This window comes from Leptonychotes weddellii, chromosome 3, assembly GCF_054177405.1.
Source record: "Leptonychotes weddellii isolate Sample4059 chromosome 3, ASM5417740v2, whole genome shotgun sequence".
NCBI lineage: Eukaryota > Metazoa > Chordata > Mammalia > Carnivora > Phocidae > Leptonychotes > Leptonychotes weddellii.
The window spans coordinates 6,801,505-6,824,781 of NC_138371.1; the positions used below are offsets into that span (position 1 = coordinate 6,801,505).

Genomic DNA, 23,277 nt, shown 5'->3' on the forward strand with positions numbered 1-23,277 from the left:
ATTTGGATCACTGCAACTTCTCCCACACCCTGGAGGCTGAGGATTACTGAAGAAAGCCACCCGGACTTGGCAGTATTCCAACTCAGCATACCTGAAGAGTGTTCCATACCACTCTGTGTGATGGGATTCTGGTCAGCTCCCTCCCGTTCCCTTTGCTTTGGTTCCCCCCACCCCCCACACCCCTTCTCTGCCCCCCTGGCCCTCAGCAGGGGTTCCACTTCCTCTCCCAGTTAGAAGGGATCTTATCAGGTGTGAACACTCAGCCGCAGCACCTGGTCTGTCCTCTTGGTCTCAAAGGAAGAGGCGTTCACCCTCCACGTCTTGGCCTCACTTTGCACTTACACTCTGAATCACTCCCACCTTCTTCTTTAAGGCCTTGGGAAATACTCAACTCCTCTCTTTCCTATATTTTCAATTTCTCCTTCTCCGAAGTCTCTTATCTCCCAATAGAGAAACATGTTAAAATCCTTCCATCTTAAAAACAAAGAAAAAGCCTGCTCTGCCACTGCCCTCCCTGCCTCTGGTACCTTTCACAGCCAAGCTTCCCGAAGAAAGCAATCTCCGGCTGCAGGTGAGGGACAACAAGGAGAGCTGTGTGGCTGGAGGGGAGTAAGAGAGAGAGGGACATGGGGAGCAGTGTTAGGGAGGTAGAGTTAGCAGTGGGTCACAGTAAGAACCTGGATTTTTATCCTCCGCATGACATGAGAACCTTGGAGGAAGTGAAGCAGGGGAATGGCCTGAGGGGGATGGGCATTCTGTAAGGACTGCCTTGACCTCAATATGTGGGAAGAAAAGGGCAGACGCAGGAGACCAGTTAAGAGGCTCCCGCAGCTGCCCAGACACCAAGTCCTGCCCCGATTTTCTTTCCTGGCTAATGCCTCCCTCCAGTTCTGGCTCCTCAGCCTCTGTTGTGGTTGGGCACTTGCCACCTCTTACCTAGACCAATGCCACTGCTCTAATCCAGCCTCCTCACTGCTGCCAGAGTGATCTCTCCAACCTGCAGGTTGGATCCTGACTCTCTCCTGCTTAGGACTCTTTGCTTACCACTGCATTCAGGATATAACTCCTTACCAGAGCATGCAAGCCCCTTTCCCGACTACCTCACAGGCTCCTCCCATCTCACCAAGTTTCGGCCACACTATATTTTTGGTTCCTTTCAGGACCAAAGTCTTTGTACCTCAGGGTCTCCCCACACTCCATTTCCTTAGCCTGAAATGTTCTTCCTCCCCATTCTTCATTTGGCTCACCCCTGTTTCTTCTCAAGTCTAGGTTAAAATGTTATTGTCCATCTTAAATGTGGGACCCACCCCAGTCCCACATTTAAACTATGGGTCATTCCCACATTTACTTATTCAATTTTACTTGATATTAACCTGGAGAGGACAGGAAGTGCAAGTGTTTCCCGCTATTGTACATCTAGCATAGAGCATAGAGAGTGGTCCTCGATCATATTTCTTGAATGAACAGATGCTCTTGTTCTCCAAGTCGAAATGCTGTCTTCTCCATAAAATCTCAACTTCCCAGTGGGGCCTACCAAGGAATTCATGGTCTCCTCCTGGCTTTATCTACATACAATTACCACCCCACTTGAACCTCACGCTCCCGGTATTCCAAGCTCTGTGTAGTTCCCTCTAAAACACCATGCTTCTGTCACCCTAGGGCTTTGTATACACTCTTCTCTCTTCCTAGAAAACCCTCCCCCTCATGAGTGCCTGTAAACACCAGCAAAGAGTCACTGAGCACCTACTCTGGGCCTGGGCATCTGTGGCAGTGAATGGCAGGAAGTCAGATAGAAACAAGATTAGTAAATCAACCAACAGTGGGTGATGAGTGGTGAGGAAAGAGGTCAAGCAGGGAAGGAGGAGAGAAGGTGGGGGTGGGGGGGATGATAGGCAGAAAGGGGAGGGAGGGCCTTACTGAGGAAACAACCAGTCAAATCTTGAGTCAGCTATGGGGCTCTCCTGGGAAACAGTGTTGCGGGCAAAGGGAATGCGGGGGTAAAGGCTGAAGAGCATGTGATGAGGGGGACTGGTGTGAAAGCTCTGCAGGCTCCCACGAAGAGAGAGGCAGAGAAAGAAGGGTTAAAGAAAGCACCTGGAGAAAAGAAGTCCAAAAATTAGAACCAAGAGCAAGTAGGGCCCTCCAAGTCCAAGGAAGAAAGAGTTTCAAGAAGGAAGAGCAAAGAGCCAAATGCTGCACAGATGTTGGGTGAACTGAGGTCAGGGACAACCTGTTTGTTGAACTCCCTGAAGCTATGTTGCAAAGGGAGTAAGGAACAAGTGGGAAGTGAGAAAGGAGCGGTAGAGGCTCAGACCACTCTTGCAAGGTATCCTCATGGACACAGGAAGGTGGAAGTTCCTGAGGTGGAGTAGGGCTGAGGAAAGGTTTTGTAGGATGAAGGATACTGAAGTTTGCACATACAGAGGAGGAAGCCAGACCAGAGGGAAACGTCAAGGGCTGGGGAGCGTGACTTGTCGGGGGAGATATACCAAGGGGGGAGAAAAGAACCCAGGAGTGGGTTCTGGCCTGGTTGCTGGGGTTTGCCCGAACATTCACTCACAAGCTCCAGGACTTCCATGCTCTCTTTTCCTTCCCAGAGGCAGATCCAGAGACATCCTGTCAGCAGTTTGTTCTCGAAAACTACTACCACCCATTCTATTGGGCAGGTTCTCTGGTCTAAGCCTGGAACACAGGGACACAGTCTCTCCAGATCCTACTTCGGCACTGCCTCCAAAGGCATTAGTCATGACAAGAAACTCTTAGCAGGTGACAAATATAGCCACGTGGGGAAGTTACAGAGTTTAGGAATTCTATGAAATTCTTACAGGCTTTGCTCCTAGTCTCTCATTCCTATTCCCTTACTGGGACAGAGCTCCCTAGTCCCTCCTCCTAGGGGAAGGGAAAGCCATGCAACCAGGAAGGCAACAGAGGCAAATCAGACAGGAAGACTGGCGCCCCCTACAGCAAAGCAGGTAACCTGCATTCCTGAGGTCCCTCAGACTGGATGATGTCTGTTTATCTGAGCGTTTTCTTACAACCGGACAGTAGGATGGCTCCTACTTTCTTTGAGTCAGATGGCCCCACTCTGTGGGGACAGGAAATATGAGCAGGTGGTTGAATAGAGGGGTGTGCTCCTTGGGTGGGAATTTCAGGGTTCAGAGATGAAAGCAGCAAGGAGAGAGACAGGCAAGACGCATATGACTATGGGTATCCAGCCCAGGCATTCCCTACAGACTTCTGCTGCGTTGTGGTTAAGGTGTAAAGTCCCCAGAAATCCTCAAGGAGGGATGGGTTTATTTGTTTACTTATTCCTATTCATTCATTCACTCATTTTCCCAGTGGTTTCTGGTATATTCACAGCATTGTGCAACTATCAACTATTGAATTCCAGAACATTTTCAACACCCCAAAAAGAACTCCCAAACCCCTTAGCAGTCATTACCCATTCCCTCTTCTCCCCAGCGCCCAAATCCTTCATTTCAAAGCCCTGACTAGGATAATGCTGCCACATTCAAAGGCAGAACACTCATTAGAGAATAAAACAATAGAGAAACTAGCGATGAGAGAGGTGGTGAACATCAATTTCCTGTAGGATCTGGTGGGGGCCTGGATCGGCTAAGCTGAGGAAAGGTCCTGTCTAACAATTTCCCCTCGAGACTGAAGCAAAGCAGTAAGCCTTGTCTAACTGAAGAGAATGGGTTCCTATTACTCTGGACTTGGGTCAGCCCAGTAAGGAGGCCCTGACGGCCACGGAGAAGTCTGGATACACGGAGAAGCTGCCATGTACCTCAGACCTCATAAGGGCAGAAGTGACTCCGTGACGCGTGGCAACGGGCTACAGCACATGGAAGAACATAAAGGATGCTCAGCGGAGGGGTGGTGACGCAGGGGTGCATGCCAGCTCTTACTCAGTACCTCGGGCATGCCCACATGAGAGACAAGACTTGTTCTGGAAGCCCCAACAGGGACGCATGGGACCAACGGAAGGAAACACAGCAAGACAGCAGTATTTCAGACCACGACAGGGAAGTATTTCCTAACGGTCACGCAATCTTCAGGCTGAATGGGCTGCCTATAAGGTAGAGAGTTAAAATGCAATCTGGATATCCAATAAGTGGATGCTGTGGAGGTAATCTGAAAACCAGAGGGTGATGGGACAACCGTGGCACTCCACACTGGAGCGGTGAGGTCAACTGTGAGGTGTGTTGCAAGTGATCCGTTATAGCAATAAGACACAGGAGGTGTGTGATTTACCACCTTTAGATTCTGGGTTATCTTTATAACACCGCTCTTGTTCACTTGCATCATTCAATATTTTCTTGAGTGGATTGCTCCATGTTCAAGTTAGCGGGCCGGGTAATGCTCAGGGGAACGTTTCGCTCAAGTATTTTTAAGCTCCAGGAGGCAGGGAACCAGCAGGACTGGTAGAATCCCTTCCAGAGCTGAGATTCCTTGAGGGGAGGGGGCACCACCTCCTCAGCCTGCTGACATAATCCTGACATCCCAGAAAACAGGTGTCACTGCCTTTCTGCAGAACTGATCTGCAGGCTGTAAGGTCTAAGTCTCACACCTATAGGAGATACTAGTCCCAAGTCCCAAGGGTACATGTGAACTCCAAAGAATGGGACAGTGAGGACCAGATAAAGTTAACATCTGTCTGAGTGTCTTATTTGCACAGAACAGTCATTCAGATGATTTTAACAGGTCCAAAGGGAAGTCTGACCTCTATATTTTCTTTAAATAAAAATGGTTATAGTTGACGTAAATATGCCCAGAAAACATGATTTGCTCCTTGAAACATTAAACGTTTTTTCCTCTAAGCAAAAATGGACATGAACTGGTAACTAACGGAACCCAAACTCAGCCAACCTCGCCCCAATCCAAACTGGAATTGACTTTCGCTTTTCATCCCCCTGGATAAATAGCCTTGGCAGAAACCCTTGTCCCAAAGGCCAACTGTAGAAGTGCCACCATAAAACCACTTGACTGACCAACTCCAGCCTTTTCGGATTCTTCCCTGACTGCTTTTCCATGTCCTTTTTCTGCTGCTCTGCCAAATGACCAGATGTTAATGACTCCTCTGGAATGCGGGGATAACTAAGCAGATGGAAGGTATCTGATCACCTGGTGCAGTGCGCTACTGGGCAGCCTGTGATTTCTGGCACCTCATAATTTTTTTTTATTACAAAACTTTTTTTCATTACAAAACTATTATTACCACATTATAAAAATGTGGAAACTAGAGAAAAGAGAAAAATCACTTATGATCCCATCATCCTAATAAAATTGCTGCTTGCATTTTGGTGAGTTGTCTACTTTCCTCCAGGGCTCTCTGTGTATGTAGTTCTATGGACTACATACATTTAGCTTATTTGTCCCCACCTCCTCTGAAAAGGATGTCTGGCGGCTTAGATAAATGTGTATCATCTGACAGTCAACTGCATGTAGACACGGTCTCTCGCAAACCGGCTTGTCCTCTCGCTGCCCTGGCTTCTAACTTGTAAATTTCATCTCTGCATCATCCAGGTTGAAACTTCTCCTCCACCTTGGGTAGTGCAAAGACTCCTCTCCCTCAACCCCAACATCCATTTCCAGTGATTCTTCAGTCATTACCCCTTTGTCACATCTGCCCTCCCCGCCCTCCTTAGTATTGCCACCACCCCCGGTCCCGTTTATGACCCATTTCCATAAGTAATTACGAAGCTTCTCTGCCTCTACTTTGCCTCCTTCTCCTTCATCTTGTACTGCTAAATTATTTTCCTTACTTTGACTGCTCTCCTTGAACAAGAGATTGAAAACAACTGGTTTTCAATTGTCTGACACAGAACATTCTTTGGTTGGTAATTTACAAACGTGTACCATTTGTGCCCAATCTACTTTTCCTGCCCTATCTTTTACCACTTCCCTACCAGAACCCTCTGCTGGTACTCTGCTACCCTAGACAGCAGACGTAGTGTGTAGTGTATGGAGCGAGTGGGGCAGGACACGTGCCTGCTCTCTGGGGTCCCTGCAAGAATACCATCCAGGCCAGCCAAGATGCGGTAACAGCTGCTACACCTTGCCTTCTGCACTGACAGCTATAAAAGTGGACAAGATAAATGCAACAACTTTTTTCAAGCATTAGACTCCAAACAGAGCAGGGCTGTGAACCCAGAGAGAAGGGAAATACAGGAAGTGAGGTTCATTGTTACCAGGCTTCTTGCCTGGGAGCACTTTTCATGCTGGAGCTCACATAGAGTGACATGCTCAAGCCTTTGCACTTAGCAATTGTTCAGAAGACGAGAACCCAACCCAGTATTTGCTTTTTTAAGTAGGCTGCTCACATTCTGGATTTTAAAAATCTGTAATTATTCCAAAATTTCTAGGGGAACTTTTCTCTCTTTATGTTTTATGCTTCTTTCAATTTTTTTTAGTTGAAATTACTGAGCAACCTTGCCTACAGTTTCAAGGAGGACTCCCACTAAAAGAAGGTAAAAGCATTTTTAGGCAATGACGTTTTCTGTCTCTCAGCCTCCAGCTACTAATCTTCACTGCCTACTACAGTAGAGAAGAGATCACACATGGAACCTATGTGGAGTTTTACGTCAATGAGATACAGACACCTCGGCAATATTTTAAAAGACTTTGCCGCAGACTGAAACCTCAAGGGTGGATACCCATCATCAGCAAGCCGTCAAAGCCCACGACAGTGCTAAAGCCGTATCCAAGAATGACTAAAGCCAAGGCAGTCACCTAGACGCCAGCCTAGAGAGGGGCAAGAAGTAGCTAGACTAGAAGCAGCACATGGGAGGGGCATTAGAACGGGGATTGATAGAGTTTGCTCTTCTCACACTGGGCAGCTACTGGGCAGCCTGTGATTTCTGGCACCTCATAATTTTCAAATCCCATACTCTTTCCTGCTTAGTTCCATCCCAAAAGAATGTTTAAAGAGCCCCTACCAGCTGCCTTTCGTAATCTGCTGGACAGATGAAGACCTGCTGGGAGTAGGGCAGGCTTCTCCAGTGCAGGTCTGGGGGGCATTCGGTAGGGAAGGTGCTCCTACTACCCAGTGCTGAGTATGCCTTTGGAGAGTACCTCCAAATCATCCCAGTCTGTTGGTAACTGCAGGTGAAGAACCCAATGCTTCTCCTAAGCAGAGCTTAAGGGCTTTCTTCTTGAACACACTGCACCCAAACTGCAACTTCCTGAGGAGCCAAGGCCTGGAAATAGTCCTGCCCTCCCTGCTGCATCTGCGGAGGCCCGGAAGAGTCCCGGGGAGAGGACCTTTCTTATTCTCACCCTTGTCAAAGTCACCACAGGAACACAATCTTTAAGTCCCATACTGTGAAGTCTTAGGAACAAAGCAAACCCAACCCTTCACATTATATCGCCTGGGGAATACACGGCAGCCAGGCTGACCAGAAAGGCACGCAGACGGCCTGCTACCCAGAAAAGTATAGAAATTTCCATCCTACCATCAGCAAGTGGCTTGCAGGAGAGGGCATCATCGAGGTCGCGGGCAGTTGATGGGTCAATGGTGAAGATACAGTCTTTCCTAGGAAAGATTGAAGATATGATTAGCAATGCCACAAATACTAGAGCCTTTACCCCACTGTACTAGAGTTTGAAAGAACGGTTACTTTGCAAATGTGCAAATGGTAGGCAAAGGGAAGAGTGACTTCTGTCATGGCTCTCTGAGAAGGGGATCTTTAGTCAACAGTGAGATGGGAGAGACAAATGTGGGAAGCTACCAAGACTCCATAGTATCTCTGAGGGTCTTCCTCTTTCTGTGAACTGGCACCTACTTCTCCTTGAGCCTGAGCAAGAAGTGTGAATGGGTAGAGTGAGGTGGCTTCCATGGACGAGGCTTCCCAGAAAGTTTTCTGACATGAGGAGCAAGTGCCTTGCCTTTGGTAAATTACTCTCCGAAGGTAAGTTCTTGCTTTTGCCTCCCTCTTCCTCAGTGGCTAATGGGAACCTGTCCTTCAAGGATGTACGTGAGGATGACTTACTGCTCCTTCTCCTATCTCGCCAAAGTGGGGGTTTGCCAAAGAATAAGCCATCTGACTTGTTGTGACAAAGGGGAGAGGACCCAAGAATAAGTTTTACCAAAAAAAACTTTGGGCCATACAGTTAGCCATAATACAACTATACTTGGAAATGTACCTGGTCAGGTTGTTTCCATGGAATAATTGTATATTTCACCCAAGCTCACAGAATCAGTATGCCCTCTCTCCCCTTATCTTCACATACTACCCCTACGCATATCTCCCTCTTAATCTGTGAAGTGCGGGGACATTCTCGTTTTGCTTTAGAGCTTCCCAAATAATATGCCCTACCCAGGCACCAATCCAGCCACATGAATACCTGCGGTTTGGGCAGTCTGTCCACAGTTCTTCACACCTCCTGCCTTCCCTCCCCAGGCACTGGCCTGGGGCTGGGGGTGCTTGGCAGGAGGCACCTGCCCTCCCCCACACAGGCTCTCTAGCTGGTGCCCTCTGCTGCCTCTGGACTCTTCCCAAGTTCTCCCTCCATGTCCTCAGTACAAGCGGTAGCACTGCTTCCATGCCCCGGTCTCCTCCGGATGCATCAGCACTCATGATGGGAAGAATCCTGGTACCCGCCACAATTAGACTGGTTTGGTTTGTACAAACTTCTTTCCTTGGGTCGCTCTTCTGCTTAAAGTGTCCCCAAAGCCCTCAGAGGCTGCCAAGCTGGCTCTGGTGCTGGCTTGCAAAGCTCTTGGGGCCTTCCCTCCTCTGTCCCCTTACTCCTAATAACCCTCAGCAGCCCACTCTGACCCCCCACGGTGATCAGCTCACCCCTGCAATAGCTCGATCCTAGGACAGTATCCATTCTAAGATGCCCCATCAATTCAACAATAGCTTTTTAGGGAAACAAAAACCCCGACCACATTAAATATATACATTGATTTTAATGTATTTCAGGATTTGAGAAATGTCAAAATGTTAAAAAGAGAGACAGACAGACTCTTAAATGGTAAATGAATATACAGATAACCAAACTGTGGTACATCTATACAAGGGAATACTAATTAGCAACAAAAAGGAACTAATTGCTCCTACATGTTAACAACTTGAAATCTCAAAGTTTCTATGCTAAGTTAAAAACACCATTCTCATGAGCTTATATAATGTATAATTCCATTTCTATGGCAGTCTCAAAAAGACAAAATTCTATGACAGCAGATCAGTGGTTGCCAGGGCTGAGGGTGCTTGTTGTGGGAGAACAGAGCTTTCCTGTATCTTGACTCTCATGGTGGTTACATGAATCTATACATGTCTTAAAATTCATATAACTGTACAAGGTCAACTTCACTGTTCATTAATTTAAAAATTAAAATTTTAAAAAAGATTTTATTTGAGAGAGAGAGAGAATATGCAAGCAGGGAGAGGGGCAGAGAGGCAGAGGGGTACAGGGGGAGGGAGAGGGAAAGGGAAAGGGAGAGAATCCCAAGCCGACTCTATACTGAGTGACATGGGGCTTGATCTCATAACCCCAAGATCATGACCTGAGCCAAAACCGGGAGTTGGACACTTAACCAACTGAGCCACCCAGGTGCTGCTAAAAATAAACAATTTTAAATATGATTTTTGAATCAAGGGAAGTAAAAGATATGCATTCATTGTTAATAGAGTTGATGAATAGGTGTTGCAATTACTAAAATTTCCCTCTATGCTTTTCCATATTATTCAAAATTTTCACTATAACTATTACTTTCATAAGTGGAAAAAAATCAGCACTGCAGATAATCTCCCCCAAACAAAAAATAATTGTCCATCACATACATAATATTGCTTATAAAGACATTTGGCAACTTTGTAGACTCGTACTGCAGAATACAGTGAATAGCTTTAAAGTGATGAGTCATGTAAAACTATAAACTCACTGGTGTACAAAGAGAAGAGGGCGAGGAAAGTTGGGCGCGACTCAGGTGGAAGACACAAGAACATTTATAGAGTGCAGTCCTAGGAAGAGTGGCTTCTCAGGCCATCCAGTCTTCTCACTAAACAATTGAAGAAGAGGTGCTGACAGTGGGGGGAACATAAATGTGGAGGTCTCGGGATATAAAGAAATAATTTCTGTTCCACCATCTAAAAGAAGACGTAAATATGGCACAGTGCCATATGAAAAGAGAAACACCACATGTTCCCTGGAAAGTAAGCTCCCCGAAGGCTGTGTTGCAGTGTTATGAACAGAGGCTGCAACTCCCAAGTGTTTGCTGAATGAATGCACGCACGCTGACAGCAAGAGACAGGGAAGTGAAATTAATCCTGACACCAAAGTAATGGGCTCTGAATTGGTGAGGACCTTGAACTTGATTCACAAGGCAAGGAAGGAACTGACTGCTTGTTCCTTTTTGTAGCCTCCATAAAAGCTGGCAAAATGCTTTATATATTCACTGAGTGCTCAATAAATACTTGTTGAACTGAAAATAAAATGTCAGACTTGGAGGCGGGAATGTTTTGATCCTCCTTCCTTAGTGACATCATAAGAAGCTGAAAGAATGTCCCTTTAGTCAAAAATCAAAAAGAATACTGTTAGCTTGGTAGGGGCCACAGTTGACTGGTTTACTTAGATTGCTGAAAAGGAAGTTATGTTTTCTTAACATTAAATGTCTCTGAGTGCTTTGGCTTTTATTTCAATGAATGAATGACGCCCACTAAAGCATTACAGTGTCCAATTAGTGCAGACACACATGACAGACTAAAACTTCAGGGCTTCAGTTTTAAGTTGTAAATTTCTTTAAGAGGAGCCACTGTTTCTGAGAAAAATCTTAGACTAGTCTGAACACTCAACCCAACTCTCTACTACTTTTTTTTTTTTTAATCTGCTCTGAAACCAGAAACATAAAAGTCTAAATTAAAACAACTCTGAGGAACAGTAATCAGGAAGGCTTGCTGGAAAGATATATCATCCAAACACTATCCTTGATCATGGGACAGCAAACTACAGCCACAGACCAAAAAGGGCCTGCCACCTGTTTTTGAATGACCTGTGGGGTAAGAATGGCTTTTGCATTTCTAAATGGTTGGGAAAAACCAAAAGAAGAATATTATTTCATGACATGAGAAAATTATATGAAATTCAAATCTCAGTGTCCATAAATGAACATAGCCATGCTTTTTGGCTATAATGGCAGAGCTGAGTAGTCATGACACAGACTGTCTACTTAATATTATCTGTCTGGCCCTTAACAGAAAGTTTGCTGATCCCTGTTTTAGATCAATGATCCCCAGTGCACCAAGTTTTTTTTTTTTTTTTTTTAAAGGTCTGATGATTAAATCAGTTTGGGAAATGCTGGGCCATAAGGGACTTCTAAGAGCCTTCAATGAGCTGTTGCTTTGCAATTCTTGCCATACCTATTTGATCTGGTTTTTTTTTTTTTTTTTTTTTTTTTTTTTGTGGCAAGAGCATCTCCCAGATGCAACAGGTTCCTCAGGAGACTACCCTTTGAGAAGTGATGAACTGCACCCTGCACAGGCCTCCAGTGGAGTTCTTATCCCAGATGGAGTCTTGCCACGAAGCCTACCTCAAGGATCATGGCAAGAAGTCAACAGAATGGCTATGCTGTCCACTGCAGGGAAGCTGATGAGGGCTCTGTTCCAACCACTCACTCGGGGCCCCTTTGATGAGTGCTTCTGGGGGGAAGTTTATAAAGGGCAAGGACCCACTCCTACCCTCTTGAGTTAATGGGTTTGTTTGTATCTTTTACGCTTCCCTCTTTGCTTTGGCTCCTAGGAACTCAGTAAACTATTGAGACTTGCCTCAAAAGGATCTTATTTGTCATCTGAACTCTGTGAACTCACCTTTATCCTGGCTGTGACTAATTATCCCACTTATTTTTCCTTTTCCCTTATATCCTAATTTTAAAAAATTAACTGCATTATATGTATACCTGCTAGGTACCTTAAATACTTTTTTTTTTTTTTTAAAGCAGGGTGTAAGTATGTACATGCATAGATTAAGGGGTTACAACATTTCAGAATCACATTGAAGGGGATGCTGGAAGAAAAGAAGACCTTCAGTATGGGCTACTAAAAGAACTAACTTCTAGACAGAGTAAAACTTGGAGAACTCCCAACAAGTATTTGTACTGTAGCAGTGCCCTCCAAACTCGCTCGCTCACTATGGAAAATTGGGAGAAGCAAGGGAACAGTGAGTGACCCTGACAAACCCCAGTCCTCAGCGCTGAGAGCCAGTGATTTAATCTGTTGTCATCACCACAATTATGAACCGGCCACGATGTGGTGCATGAGGGCTCCTTCTGGGCATGGGCCACAGCGGCCGGGAGCTGCCGGCCTCAGCTCTCGGGAGCCCAGCCGCACGGGGGTGGGGCTCTGTGCAGCTGTTACACTCTGTTAACATGCTGGGGATTTTACTGGCTCCTTTTCTGGAAGGCTCTGGTCTCACAACCTGCAGGGAGCAGCCTGGCCTGCCAGCTTTTAGAACCTGTGAGACCAAATATTTAAAGAGTTCTGCAACAATGGTTAGAAAGAAGCTAACCCTGACCCACAGGAAATCAAGTGCCAGATGGGGGAGGGAAAGAATGAGACTCCAGTTCATGAGGCTGCAGAATTCCAATTCAGTGCAACGTTATGTAACCAAAATTTCTGAAGGCACGTGACTGAAGGGCTTAGTAGAACTTTTTAAAGTGACAGAAAACAGGACGCCTGGGTGGCCCAGTCAGTTAAGCGTCTGCCTTCGGCTCGGGTCATGATCCCAGGGTCCTGGGATTGAGTCCCGCATCGGGCTCCCTGCTCCGCGGGGAGCCTGCTTCTCCCTCTGCCTCTGTCTCTCTCTCTGTCTCTCATGAATAAATAAATAAAATCTTTAAAAATAAATAAATAAATAAAGTGACAGAAAACTAAGAATTGTCCTCCTCAAAGCCACTGGTCCCGGAAAAGAAGACAGGAAAAATAACTCAAAGCTTTCTCTAATCCCTTGAGACCTTGCCAAGAATCCCAGGGAATAAAACCATAGAAAGAATTTCTGTTCCTCTGTCACTCTTCCTCTGACCCTGCGTCCTCTCCTTCCTCAAGGCACCAGCACCTCCGCCTCCTTGCAGCTGGAGGCAGCTGGGTAGTCTCCATGGCAACACTGCCTCCCCACTTTGTCACTACAGTCACCTCTCTGGAGTTTGGCCACGGCCCCTACCCCTCACAGAAACTGCTCTCCCTGTGGGGCGCCTGGGTGGCTCAGTCGGTTACACTTCCGACTCCTGATCTTAGCCCAGGTCTTCATCTCTGGGTCCAGAGTTCCAGCCGTGCGCTGGGCTCCATGCTGGGCGTGGAGCCTACTTAAAAAAAGAGAAAAAAGAAATTGCTCTCCCTAAGGTCACAGGTGCTGCCAGATTAATCTGGTCAAAAACCTTTATCCACTCCTTACTGAGTAAAATAGAAATGCAGCTTAGAATTCAAAGCCTTTCATGATACGGCCCCAACCTGGATTTTTCCAGCTAGTCTGCTTAGTCCCAACGTGTACCTTTTGTGCCAAACTTTCCTCTGTACCCTCTGGTCTCTGAAACATTGTGCTGTTCCTGACATGTGGACGTTCACTCAGCCAATCTCCAATGTCTAAGACCGACCTAGCTTTTAAAAGACTGGCTACACGAAGCCATCTTTTTTCCAGGGAACCTTCTGTGGTTCCACCGAGTGGAGAGCGCTTCTCGTCCACTGTCCCGCCCATGCCTGCAGCCTGCCCCTCTCCGGTGGTGCTGGTCATTTTCACCAGCATGCTGGCGGGGATTTAGGGATATGTGTTCTCACTGTGACAGGGCTGGGTGCTCCTCAAGGTCTGGCTCTGTGTCTCCTCCAGCACGTGGAAGGCACACACGGAAGGAATAGCTGATGGATAAGTGAATGAGCAAACGACCAAAGGGCTCTCGTTAGCACTTTTCCATTCAACTTTGCCGCTGCATCTTGGGAAATACATTTAGGATTAGAACTCATGACCTCCTGGCGTGCAAGCCTGTGGTCACACCACAGTGTTATTGTTTCCAAGGGCGTCCTTTTCTGTCTTCATCCCATCTTCTTTTCTCATAAAACAGTGTTTTACAAACTGTGGTTGAGGGACCATCTCCAGACTAACAAAATTTATAGAGGCGCTCCTCTCCTCTGTCCATGACTCTCAGTTTGTCTCCTTGATAGCAAGCAATTCTGCTGCGAAGGATCTAGGTCAGTGATGGTGAATGGGTGAAAAGGAACGGAAACAATTTAAGAACTAACCTTAAGAGGTTAAAGAATACAATTTTCACACAAACATTTTCTTTGATGAGATGGTATCGGAGTTTATACAGAAACCAGAAAATGGGGGCGCCTGGGTGGCTCAGTTGGTTAAGCATCTGCCTTCGGCTCAGGTCATGATCCCGGGGTCCTGGGATCGAGCCCTGTATCAGGCTACCTGTTCAGTGGGAAGCCTGCTTCTCCCTCTCCCTCTCCCCCTGCTTGTGTTCCCTCTCTTGCTGTGTCTCTTTCTGTCAAATAAATAAATAAAATCTTAAAAAAAAAAAGAAACCAGAAAATGTTAGGTAAACTACAGCAGGAAAACCAACTAAATAGCCGGGGCGCTCATCCACGGGCTACCATGTAGAGAGCCCAGCCAGATGGGTGCTGGACAGTCCAGTTGAGTCAGATGCTGAATTTGTCTGAGCTTCCATTTCTATCTGACTTTTCTCAGGCAAAGGGAGCTGGGAGCATTGTCCAAACTGAGGGCCGCCCCCCGTGGTGTAGCAGAGCTGGACCTTTTATTTTTTTCTGATGGCAGCTGTGGAAATGTTAATACTCTTTCACTCAGCCCTCCTGCCACAACAGATGCTACAAGGTCTGACACAAATCCCAGATTTTTCAGAACAGAAAAAGACTAAGGTCTATTTAAAGCAGAAAGAGACCTTGGTCCATCTGTCCCTCTCTCCCCCACCAGTGATGAAGTGACACATCGGAGGCCACAGAGTGAGCTGAAGAAACAGAGCACTGGCCTGGGCAGGCTCTTTTTTACATGACCCTGGGTTTGTAACATAGGGCCCACAGAAGTTCAACCTTAAGCGTCAGCAAAATTCTAGACCAATTGAACGTAGTTGTTGGGTTACTTTCTAAAGGACACAGATAGGATGAGACTGAATTAGAACCAACTGAAATGGTCTTCCCTGTTACATTCACTCACTCACTGAACCTCCCATCAATCTTTGCCACTTTTTGTACTTCAACAAACAACACTCGGGAGTGGAGGCCGTGGGACAAGGCTGGCCAGAACTGTGGGAGCCAGGGCCTATGGCATCAGCCAGGAAAGCCATGGTTTCAACTCAAAGAATGTGCTACAATTCCCCTCAATTTTCATTTTGAAAAACGTTAAACTTTTAGGAAAGTTGGAAGAACATTGTAGAACATTTACGATGAACATCCATATACTTCTCATCAAGATTCATCAAATGTCAACACTTTGCCCATATTCGCTTTATCTCTCTCCTCTCTCTAACCCTCCCCTTTCATATATCTAGATCTTTTTTTTTTTTTTTTACATCTGAACTGTTTAAACTTACATTGCAGAGATGATACTTCACCCCTCCATACTTTAGCATGCATTTTCTAAGAATAAGGCCATTCTTCTACAGAACCACAGTACTGTTACCATAGACAAGGAGACTAACAATTCCCTACATCCGACTTACAGATCATATTTAAATGTTGAACTTCAACTGTCCCTCAAAAGTTTCTTTAGCTCTTTGTTTTCCTCCTGATCTAGGATCTAATCAAGGTTTACACACAGTATTTGGTAGTTACGTCTCTTTAGTCTGTTTAATGTAAAACAATCCATCCTTTTTTCTTTTAAACATAACATTGATTTTTGAAGAGTCCAGGCCAGATGCCTTGTAGTATGTCTTATGTTCTGGATTTATCAGTTTGTTTCCTCATGGAAGGTAGAAGAAAGGAAGGGACAGAAGGAAATCAAATGTGGCAAAATTAATCTTCTCTGAATTTCCCAAATGGAAAGTTAGGTTTTAAGTCTCGAGTAGATTCAGAGTGAACATTCTAGGTTGAATACTTCACAGGTGATAGTGTGTACTCACATTGCACTCCTTCAGAAGGCACAAACTGTCAGGCTATGGGATTTGATTACCTGGTTAAGATGCTAATAGCCAGTTTTTCTATCTTAAGGTTACCTTTTACTCTCTGTATTTAACGAATAATCTGTGGACTAAGACTTTTAGATAATGTGAATATCTTGTTCTCAAAGAAAACTTCAAGCAATGATTTTAGCATCCACTGGTGATTTTTGCCTGAATTGATATAACTCTGCAAGTTATAAAATGGTGCTTTTCAGATCCTATAATAAATACATTTACTAGTGGGCTTTCTTCTGTCAAGAGCTTTTCCTGTTTGTTTTAAATTGTTTGTTTTAAAATGTTTGTTTTATTTTGAATATCATTACAGATTCACTGATTTTTTTTTTTTTTTAAAGAGAGGGAGAGAGCTGGGCGGGGGGTGGGGAGAGCAAAAGGAGAGGGAGAGAGAGAATCTTAAGCAGGCTCCATGCCCAGCACGGGGCCCGACGCCTGGCTCGATCTCACAACCCTGAGATCATGATCTGAACCAAAACGAAGAGTCAAACGCTTAACCAAATGAGCCACCCAGGTGCCCCCAGATTCACTGATTTTTTTTTAATTCAATGTATTATAATCTATTAAAATTACTGTTCTTTCTGATACTCAAATTGTACCAAATTAGACTGTGGGAGCTCTTTCAAATGATCTCCTGTGTCCTTGTGGTGTGTCTTCCTTAATAAATCTTTGAGCACTTCTATGCCTTTTGGCATAGGAAATGTTTCAGGCTCACCTTATACATTACCTGCCCCAGACTAATAATCACCCACTTCCCTAAGGAGCCCTGATTCCCTCTGGCAGGGAATGAATGATATTTAAAAACCAGTATAGGGCACTAGATTGCTGTGCTCATTATTACTGGGGTATCATGGCTTCTAGTCCTTTTTATTGAGGAGAATTAGAAAATACTGAGTTAAATCACTGAAACTGTTGATATTTGACTACTTGTGGCCTAAAAATTGTCAATTTCATGTAGTTCAACCTAAAATACTGCTTAAAAATCATGAGTTCATACTGACACTCCGAATGACCAACTGATACGTTATATTACAGAGTTCTTCTCATCTTCTCCTATTCCATATTTGTATCTTCATTCTCCCAGTGAGAACCTTGGCACCCAATGGCCTCAATATTCTGAACAGTTTCAGAATTATAATCCCAATACCACTAGCAACAAAGAACCTATTAAGATTTCTTTGGAGTTTTATTCTTAGAATATGGTCACTAAAAGTATACAGTTAGAGTGCTCAAAAGTACAGTGCTGAAATTATTTGAATTAATTCTTTTTTCTGTATGTGGTGATGCTATGCATTTGATAAACATTGGGACCACCAGTTTTTGTTTTATGTCAGTTTTAGAGATTTTGCTTTCACCTCCTTTTAGATTTGATTTCATTTTATCGTTGAACATTTAAAACATTTAAAAATGGTTCAAAGTTCAAGTGTACTCACAGAAGTCTTACTCTCAGCTCTACCTTCCTGCCTTGTTCCTGCCTATCCCCTAGAGATAACTATTTTCTTTTTTTTTTTAAGATTTTATTTATTTATTTGACAGAGAGAGACACAGCGAGAGAGGGAGCACAAGCAGGGGGGAGTGGGAGAGGGAGAAGCAGACTCCCTGCCGAGCGGGGAGCCCGACGGGGGGCTCAATCCCAGAACCCTGGGATCATGACCCGAGCCGAAGGCAGACGCTTAAGGACTGAGCCACCCAGGTGCCCCGAGATTAACTATTTTCATCATATTCTGGTGTATCCTGTGTTTCAGCTTTTCTTTTTGATACTCTTTTTTCTTTTTTTTAATTGAAGATTTTTATTTATTTATTTGAGGGAGAGCATGAGAGAGGGCACAAGCAGGGGGGAGGGGCAGAGGGAGAGGGAGAAGCTGACTCCCATCCAAGGACCCCAGGATCATGACCTGAGCAGAAGGCAGACGCTTAACCAACTGAGCCACCCAGGTGCCCCTGATATTCTTTTTTCTTTTCTTCTTTCTTACACAGTCAAATACTACAAACTCTTTTGCAACTTGCTTTTTTCACTTAACAATAAATCTTGGAAATTATTTCATATCAGTTCAGAGACTAGATTCATAGAATCATCACAATTGGAAGTTCTTTAGAAGTCACCCCAGTCCATATTTTATCCCCCAAATGATTCCAGACTGAAGTCAATCAGACAGATCAACTCACATCTTGAATACTGGGAATAGGGGTGGGTAGTAAAGTTCATTGCCTCCTTAGGCCAGCATTCAATTTACAGAGCTCTATCAGAAAGTAACTTCGTATGCTGAATTGACAACTGATTCTGAAAAACTTCGTAATTTAGCTATTTACAGCCCCAAAGAATTAAAGCTGGCTCCCTCTTTCACCACGTAGCCCTTCAAACGTGACTTTTCTCAAGAAAAAGGCCCACATCTTTCTTGTTCCAAATGATTTATAATTGTGTATAACTGTAGTTTTTTTCATAATAATTTTCACTTATTTTGTGTCAAGAACAAATCTAAGTTGTAAGAACCAGTGGAACATCAATATAAAAAAGGTATCAGAGGTCAAGAGAAAGAAGGCCAAAATTCCTTCACTCAGTATTTACTGGGCATCTACTGTTCTAGGTGTTTGAGACGCATTTGAGAACAAAGATGCCTACCCACTGATATTCTAGTGGTGGAGGAGACAGAACATAAACAGTATTGTAATTAAGTGCTGTGGAGTTAAGAAAAAAAAAAAAGGAAGAAAAAATAGAACAGAGCTTGCAGCGGTGGGGGCGGCGGGGGGCAGGGGGTAGGTTGTAAGTGCTGATTACAATTAGGATAGCCAGGGTAGTCACAAATGAGATGATGACATTTGAAGATGACCTGAAGAGTAAGGGAAGCAAGGCGTGGGTTACACCAGGGAAGAAAGACTAGGACAAAAGGAAGAGCTTGTGCAAGGGCCCAGAATTCATCAAATTAGTTTACCTGAAGGCAATGAACAATTGGGCACAACTCAACTGAGAGAGTTTGTAGGTAGAGCAAAGATGGCTTGACCTCTGTGTTCTTTTACTTTCTGTCCAAGAAGTCTTAAATCTAGGCCTGCAGGGGTTCAGAATGCAGCTCTGCATGCCTAAGGGAGCAACGAGAGCAGCAGAGTCCACTGGGCCCAGAAAGTCTCTATATCCAAAGCACTCTCTCTGAACAGCTCTCTTTCTTCTTTTACCTCTGTGAGTACAGTTTCCTATAATTGAGATTTAAAATATCAGAGTGGGGTTAAAACAGGGAATACTGATTGATACATATTAAGTTTCAAAATCAGACAAAATGAAGTAGCAATAAACTTCCAGGAAACGCTCCCACATAGGAATCAAATATCAAAGTCCCTAAATACAGAGTGTTAAAAATTTAAGCATAAAAGTTCTATACAATGTACAAAATCTTCAGAGTGTATAAACATACTAGAGCTCTTCAATATGGGAAATCTGGCTCTCACTGAAAACACTTTTATTCTCTACCTCCTAGAAATCACCTCTTAAGAGAACAGAATTATAATAATGGTGAGTATTATTTTTGCTCTCATTTTGTGCATGGGGAAACTGAGGCTCAGAGAGATTAAGTAACTTATATAAGGTCATGGAGCTGCAGCGCTTTGATTTAATGGGACAGGAATTTAAAAGAGACAGTGTTAAAAGAAGTGAAGTAGACTGAGAAGTTTCATTTCAATGGAAATTGACATCTTTTCTAGTTACCCTTAGTTCCATACTTTATCTTAAGATTTAAACTCCCCAGAAGTATTTTGGCTGAAGTAATAAATACCCCAAATTTCTTTCAGGAAAAGTTTCTCTATGTTGACTAAGTTGACAATGACTTCATTTTTAGGTACCAAATCCAAATCTGACTATTTTTCACCCTTAACCTGAAAATTCACATACGGAGTTCTGATACCAAGTTTATTCAAAGTAGATTATCCTTGGGGTGTCTGCCTTGGCTCAGGAGCTCAGGTTGTGATCCTGGGGTCCTGTTATTGAACCCCCAGGCGGGCTCCCTGCTCAGTGAGGAGTCTGCCTCTTCCTCTCCCTCTGTCCCTCCCCCTGCTTGTGCTCTTTCTCTCTCAAATAAAAAAATCTTAAAAAAAAAAAAAAGTAGATTATCCTTAGTATGTTAGAAAAAGCCATGTCCCAAGTACTTTCTTTTGGAAAGGGCATACAAAAATAGGAAGAAATAGCCAAAGAAAGAATATGCATAGATATATTTTCACTCAAATAGACTACACTTTTAAATTTGCTTTACAATTTCCAGAAGAGACATAATATGTAAAAATAAAACAGAAATTGTAACCAAATTTTCATATGACTTTATCAGAGACTTAAACACAATGGGGTAAAGGCCAGTGTTTAATGGATTTAAATTCTACTGGACAGAATTAAGAATAGTCACAAAGTCAAGGAATTAACTATGTCTAGACATCTCTCCTAGATTTCTATTTGAGGAACAGTATTTTTTTTCTCATCCTTTGAATTCCCAAGCTAGGAATTCAGAACCTGCTGTTGAAACGATCATCATCCTTAATTCTCAATCCATTTATCAGGCTAAAATGCAAATGTAAATGGTGAATACATTTCAACAGCCCTGGAGCTCCAAAGAGCCTTCTCAGGGAACATGCTGAGCTAACTGGGGAAGGGTTAAGCCACCCCTATTTTTCAGATCTGAAAACAGTTGTTCTGATATGAGAAGAATCATTACAATGGTGCCAGCTCCCTTCTATAAAAGCGATACACATTTTTTGCACAACTGTATGATTGTTATGGCAACCATAAACATGGAACTATCATTCTTCAAATTACACACTACCCATACCAGATTACCTACGTAGGTCTGTTCTTCTACATTAGCCAGAATTTCTTTTCAAAAAATGCTATGTCTGTCCTATAGATGTTTAGGAGCAAGATAAAGTGGCCTCTTTCAAAGGGAGATTCCACAACAATGAATCTTTCAAAGGCCTAGCTCTTCAAGGATTCTAGGGCCTTCCCTGTCAAGTCTTTGAATCCAATGGTCCCTGGGAGGCCTCAAAATATTTTCCCTGGGAGGCAGGAGAGCTGCCTGGAAAATGTATTCCCCAAATGATTGTTTTTTATTAAGAGGAAGATTAAAGCACCATGAATGGGCCTTAATAGACCTTGCACAGTTCGGTAAAATACTGAGAACATTTACTAGAGTCTCCGGTTAGTGAGGTGAGAGACTTATTTAAGAGATACATACGAGCATTTCTGAAAATACAACATGAATATTTCAGACAAAAATGCCAAAATATATTTCAGCTCTATTTTAGGATGATCAGGGATTCTCTTAGTACTTTAGCTAACACCAGTAGAACTTTGTAACTTTTAACAGCAAAAAAGTGTGAATTCTTTCTTCTCATTAATGGGGGAAGACTGGTCTTGTATGTCTTTTAAATATTCATTTTGGGCCAAAATTCTGTTTCATTGTTCACAGAGCTGATGCTACAGTAAAAAAAAAAAGCAGGCTAGTAATAACTTCCTGGCTGATTTTAATATTAAATACTTAGATTCTGAAGCAAAAACCTGTTCATAATTACTGTGTGCTCCAGTTTCCAAATAAGACCCTGAAATTCATTTAGTTTTCCTTTCTCAAAAATCGAACAAAATTAATTAAATTAAATTTTAAAAATCAAGAAACCCAAAAAGCACACAGGGTTTTGAGGGGGGCAGGGCAAGTCAAGCTCTAAAGGCAGCACTTCTAGTTCCCGAAAGCGCTCCTTGCCAGCAGAATGGAATGAAGGGCACGGTGCTACTTCTCAATTCCCATCCCATCTACAGGACAGGAGGGGCCCCCCCATCCAGTCTGCACCTCTTTCTTCGCTTCCGGGGATCAGGTCTCCAGCACACTCCCTCCGTCTCAGCCCAATCCCCACCACCCAGTCCCTACCATGCCTGGGACTGGTCCTGAATTCATAATCCCAACCTCTTTTCCTACTGAAGCAGCTCTCCCTAACTGGACTCCAGTCTCCTCTCTCCTCTTCTGCCTTTCGGATTCTTTAGCATTTGGCTGCCAGGATGAAGTTCCTAATACTTAGCATTAGATTATGCTCCTTTCTCAAAAACCTTCACTGGCTTTCAGCCGTGCTGACACTACACTCCTCAACTTGGCATTCAATATCCTCCATGATCTGGCTTAAAACTACTTTTCCATTCTCATTTAAGATGACTTAACTTCATCAACATGGGGCCTTAGTAAACCAGTTCTGCTAAACACCCCTCATTAGTGATTTATGTAGACTCGTCATCTCTTCTTCCAGACTATTCTCTTTGAAGGAAAGGACTGTTTCGATTACATATTTTTCAAATCCAGCAGTATCTATTTCAGGGTCTTGCAAAGAGAAGCAATAGTAAATATTGACTGCATTGAATCTTCAATTGCGCCCCTTCAACTCCAACCCCTGAAAAGCTGGCTACAGCTGTTGAAGCGCCATGAAGGGTTTTCACCCACTTGTCCCTTTACCAGAAGCACCGACATACCTGTGAGACTAGAATACACTTCAGGTAATGCCTTGGGACCTCCACCCATGGCCTAGGCATATGGCCCTAGAGAATTTTCTAGGTTTAGAACCAAAGTCCTTTGGATTATGAATATGTTGACAGGCAAGGGTAGATGAGAAGAGGACAGTAAAATTAGGTAAGGAAGAACAGAATTTAAGAGCAGAAGGTAGTATGAAATTTTAAACATCTTTTTGGTAAGGCCATGTGCCTTAATCCTCATCAGAAAGGAAGAAGAGGCACTATTTTATAAAGCATAAAGTAGGCTAGAGCCTGTGCTAAGTATTAAACATGTTATTACACCTCATCTCTGCCACAACCTCATGAGAAAGTCAGTACCTGTACATTCCTTTTAACTTGTAAAGGAAAGTAAGGCTCAGAGGAGTTAAGTAATTCATCCAAAAATACATACCTAGTAAGTGTCAGAGTGAAGTGATGTTTCAAGCCAAATTTGTCTCTAAAACCTATGTTCTTGTATTTCACCCCTGTGATATCAGGGACATTTAAAATTTTTAAACTCTGGGATAGAAGAATGAGGGACACCATGCATAAATGTGGGAGGGAACACAGTTGTGGTAGACTGTTATCTGTCCTGCTCTCTCTCTCCCAAACCAGCATGTAACCCAAACCAGGACAAACTGACCCCACCCTAGAATCTGGA

General features: G+C 43.8%; 1 protein-coding gene across 3 annotated transcripts in view; it reads right to left on the reverse strand.

Moving 5' to 3' along the window:
- The window catches only part of LOC102748739 (DIS3-like exonuclease 2), a 161,559-nt gene that overhangs the window by 130,004 nt on the left and 8,278 nt on the right, over positions 1-23,277 (reverse strand). The window contains exons 1-2 of one of the 3 annotated variants that reach the window (XR_014143331.1): positions 19,048-19,450; positions 7,455-7,534 (exon numbers count right to left, since the gene is read on the reverse strand). Coding sequence is in view for 2 of the 3 variants with exons in the window: in XM_081813388.1 (XP_081669514.1) it covers positions 7,455-7,534; positions 19,048-19,190 (223 nt within the window). In the remaining variant the exon portion in view is untranslated. Of the gene's footprint in view, positions 1-7,454; positions 7,535-19,047; positions 19,451-23,277 lie in introns of those variants that run through there. The other 2 variants (XM_081813388.1, XM_081813389.1) reach the window with 2 other exon arrangements.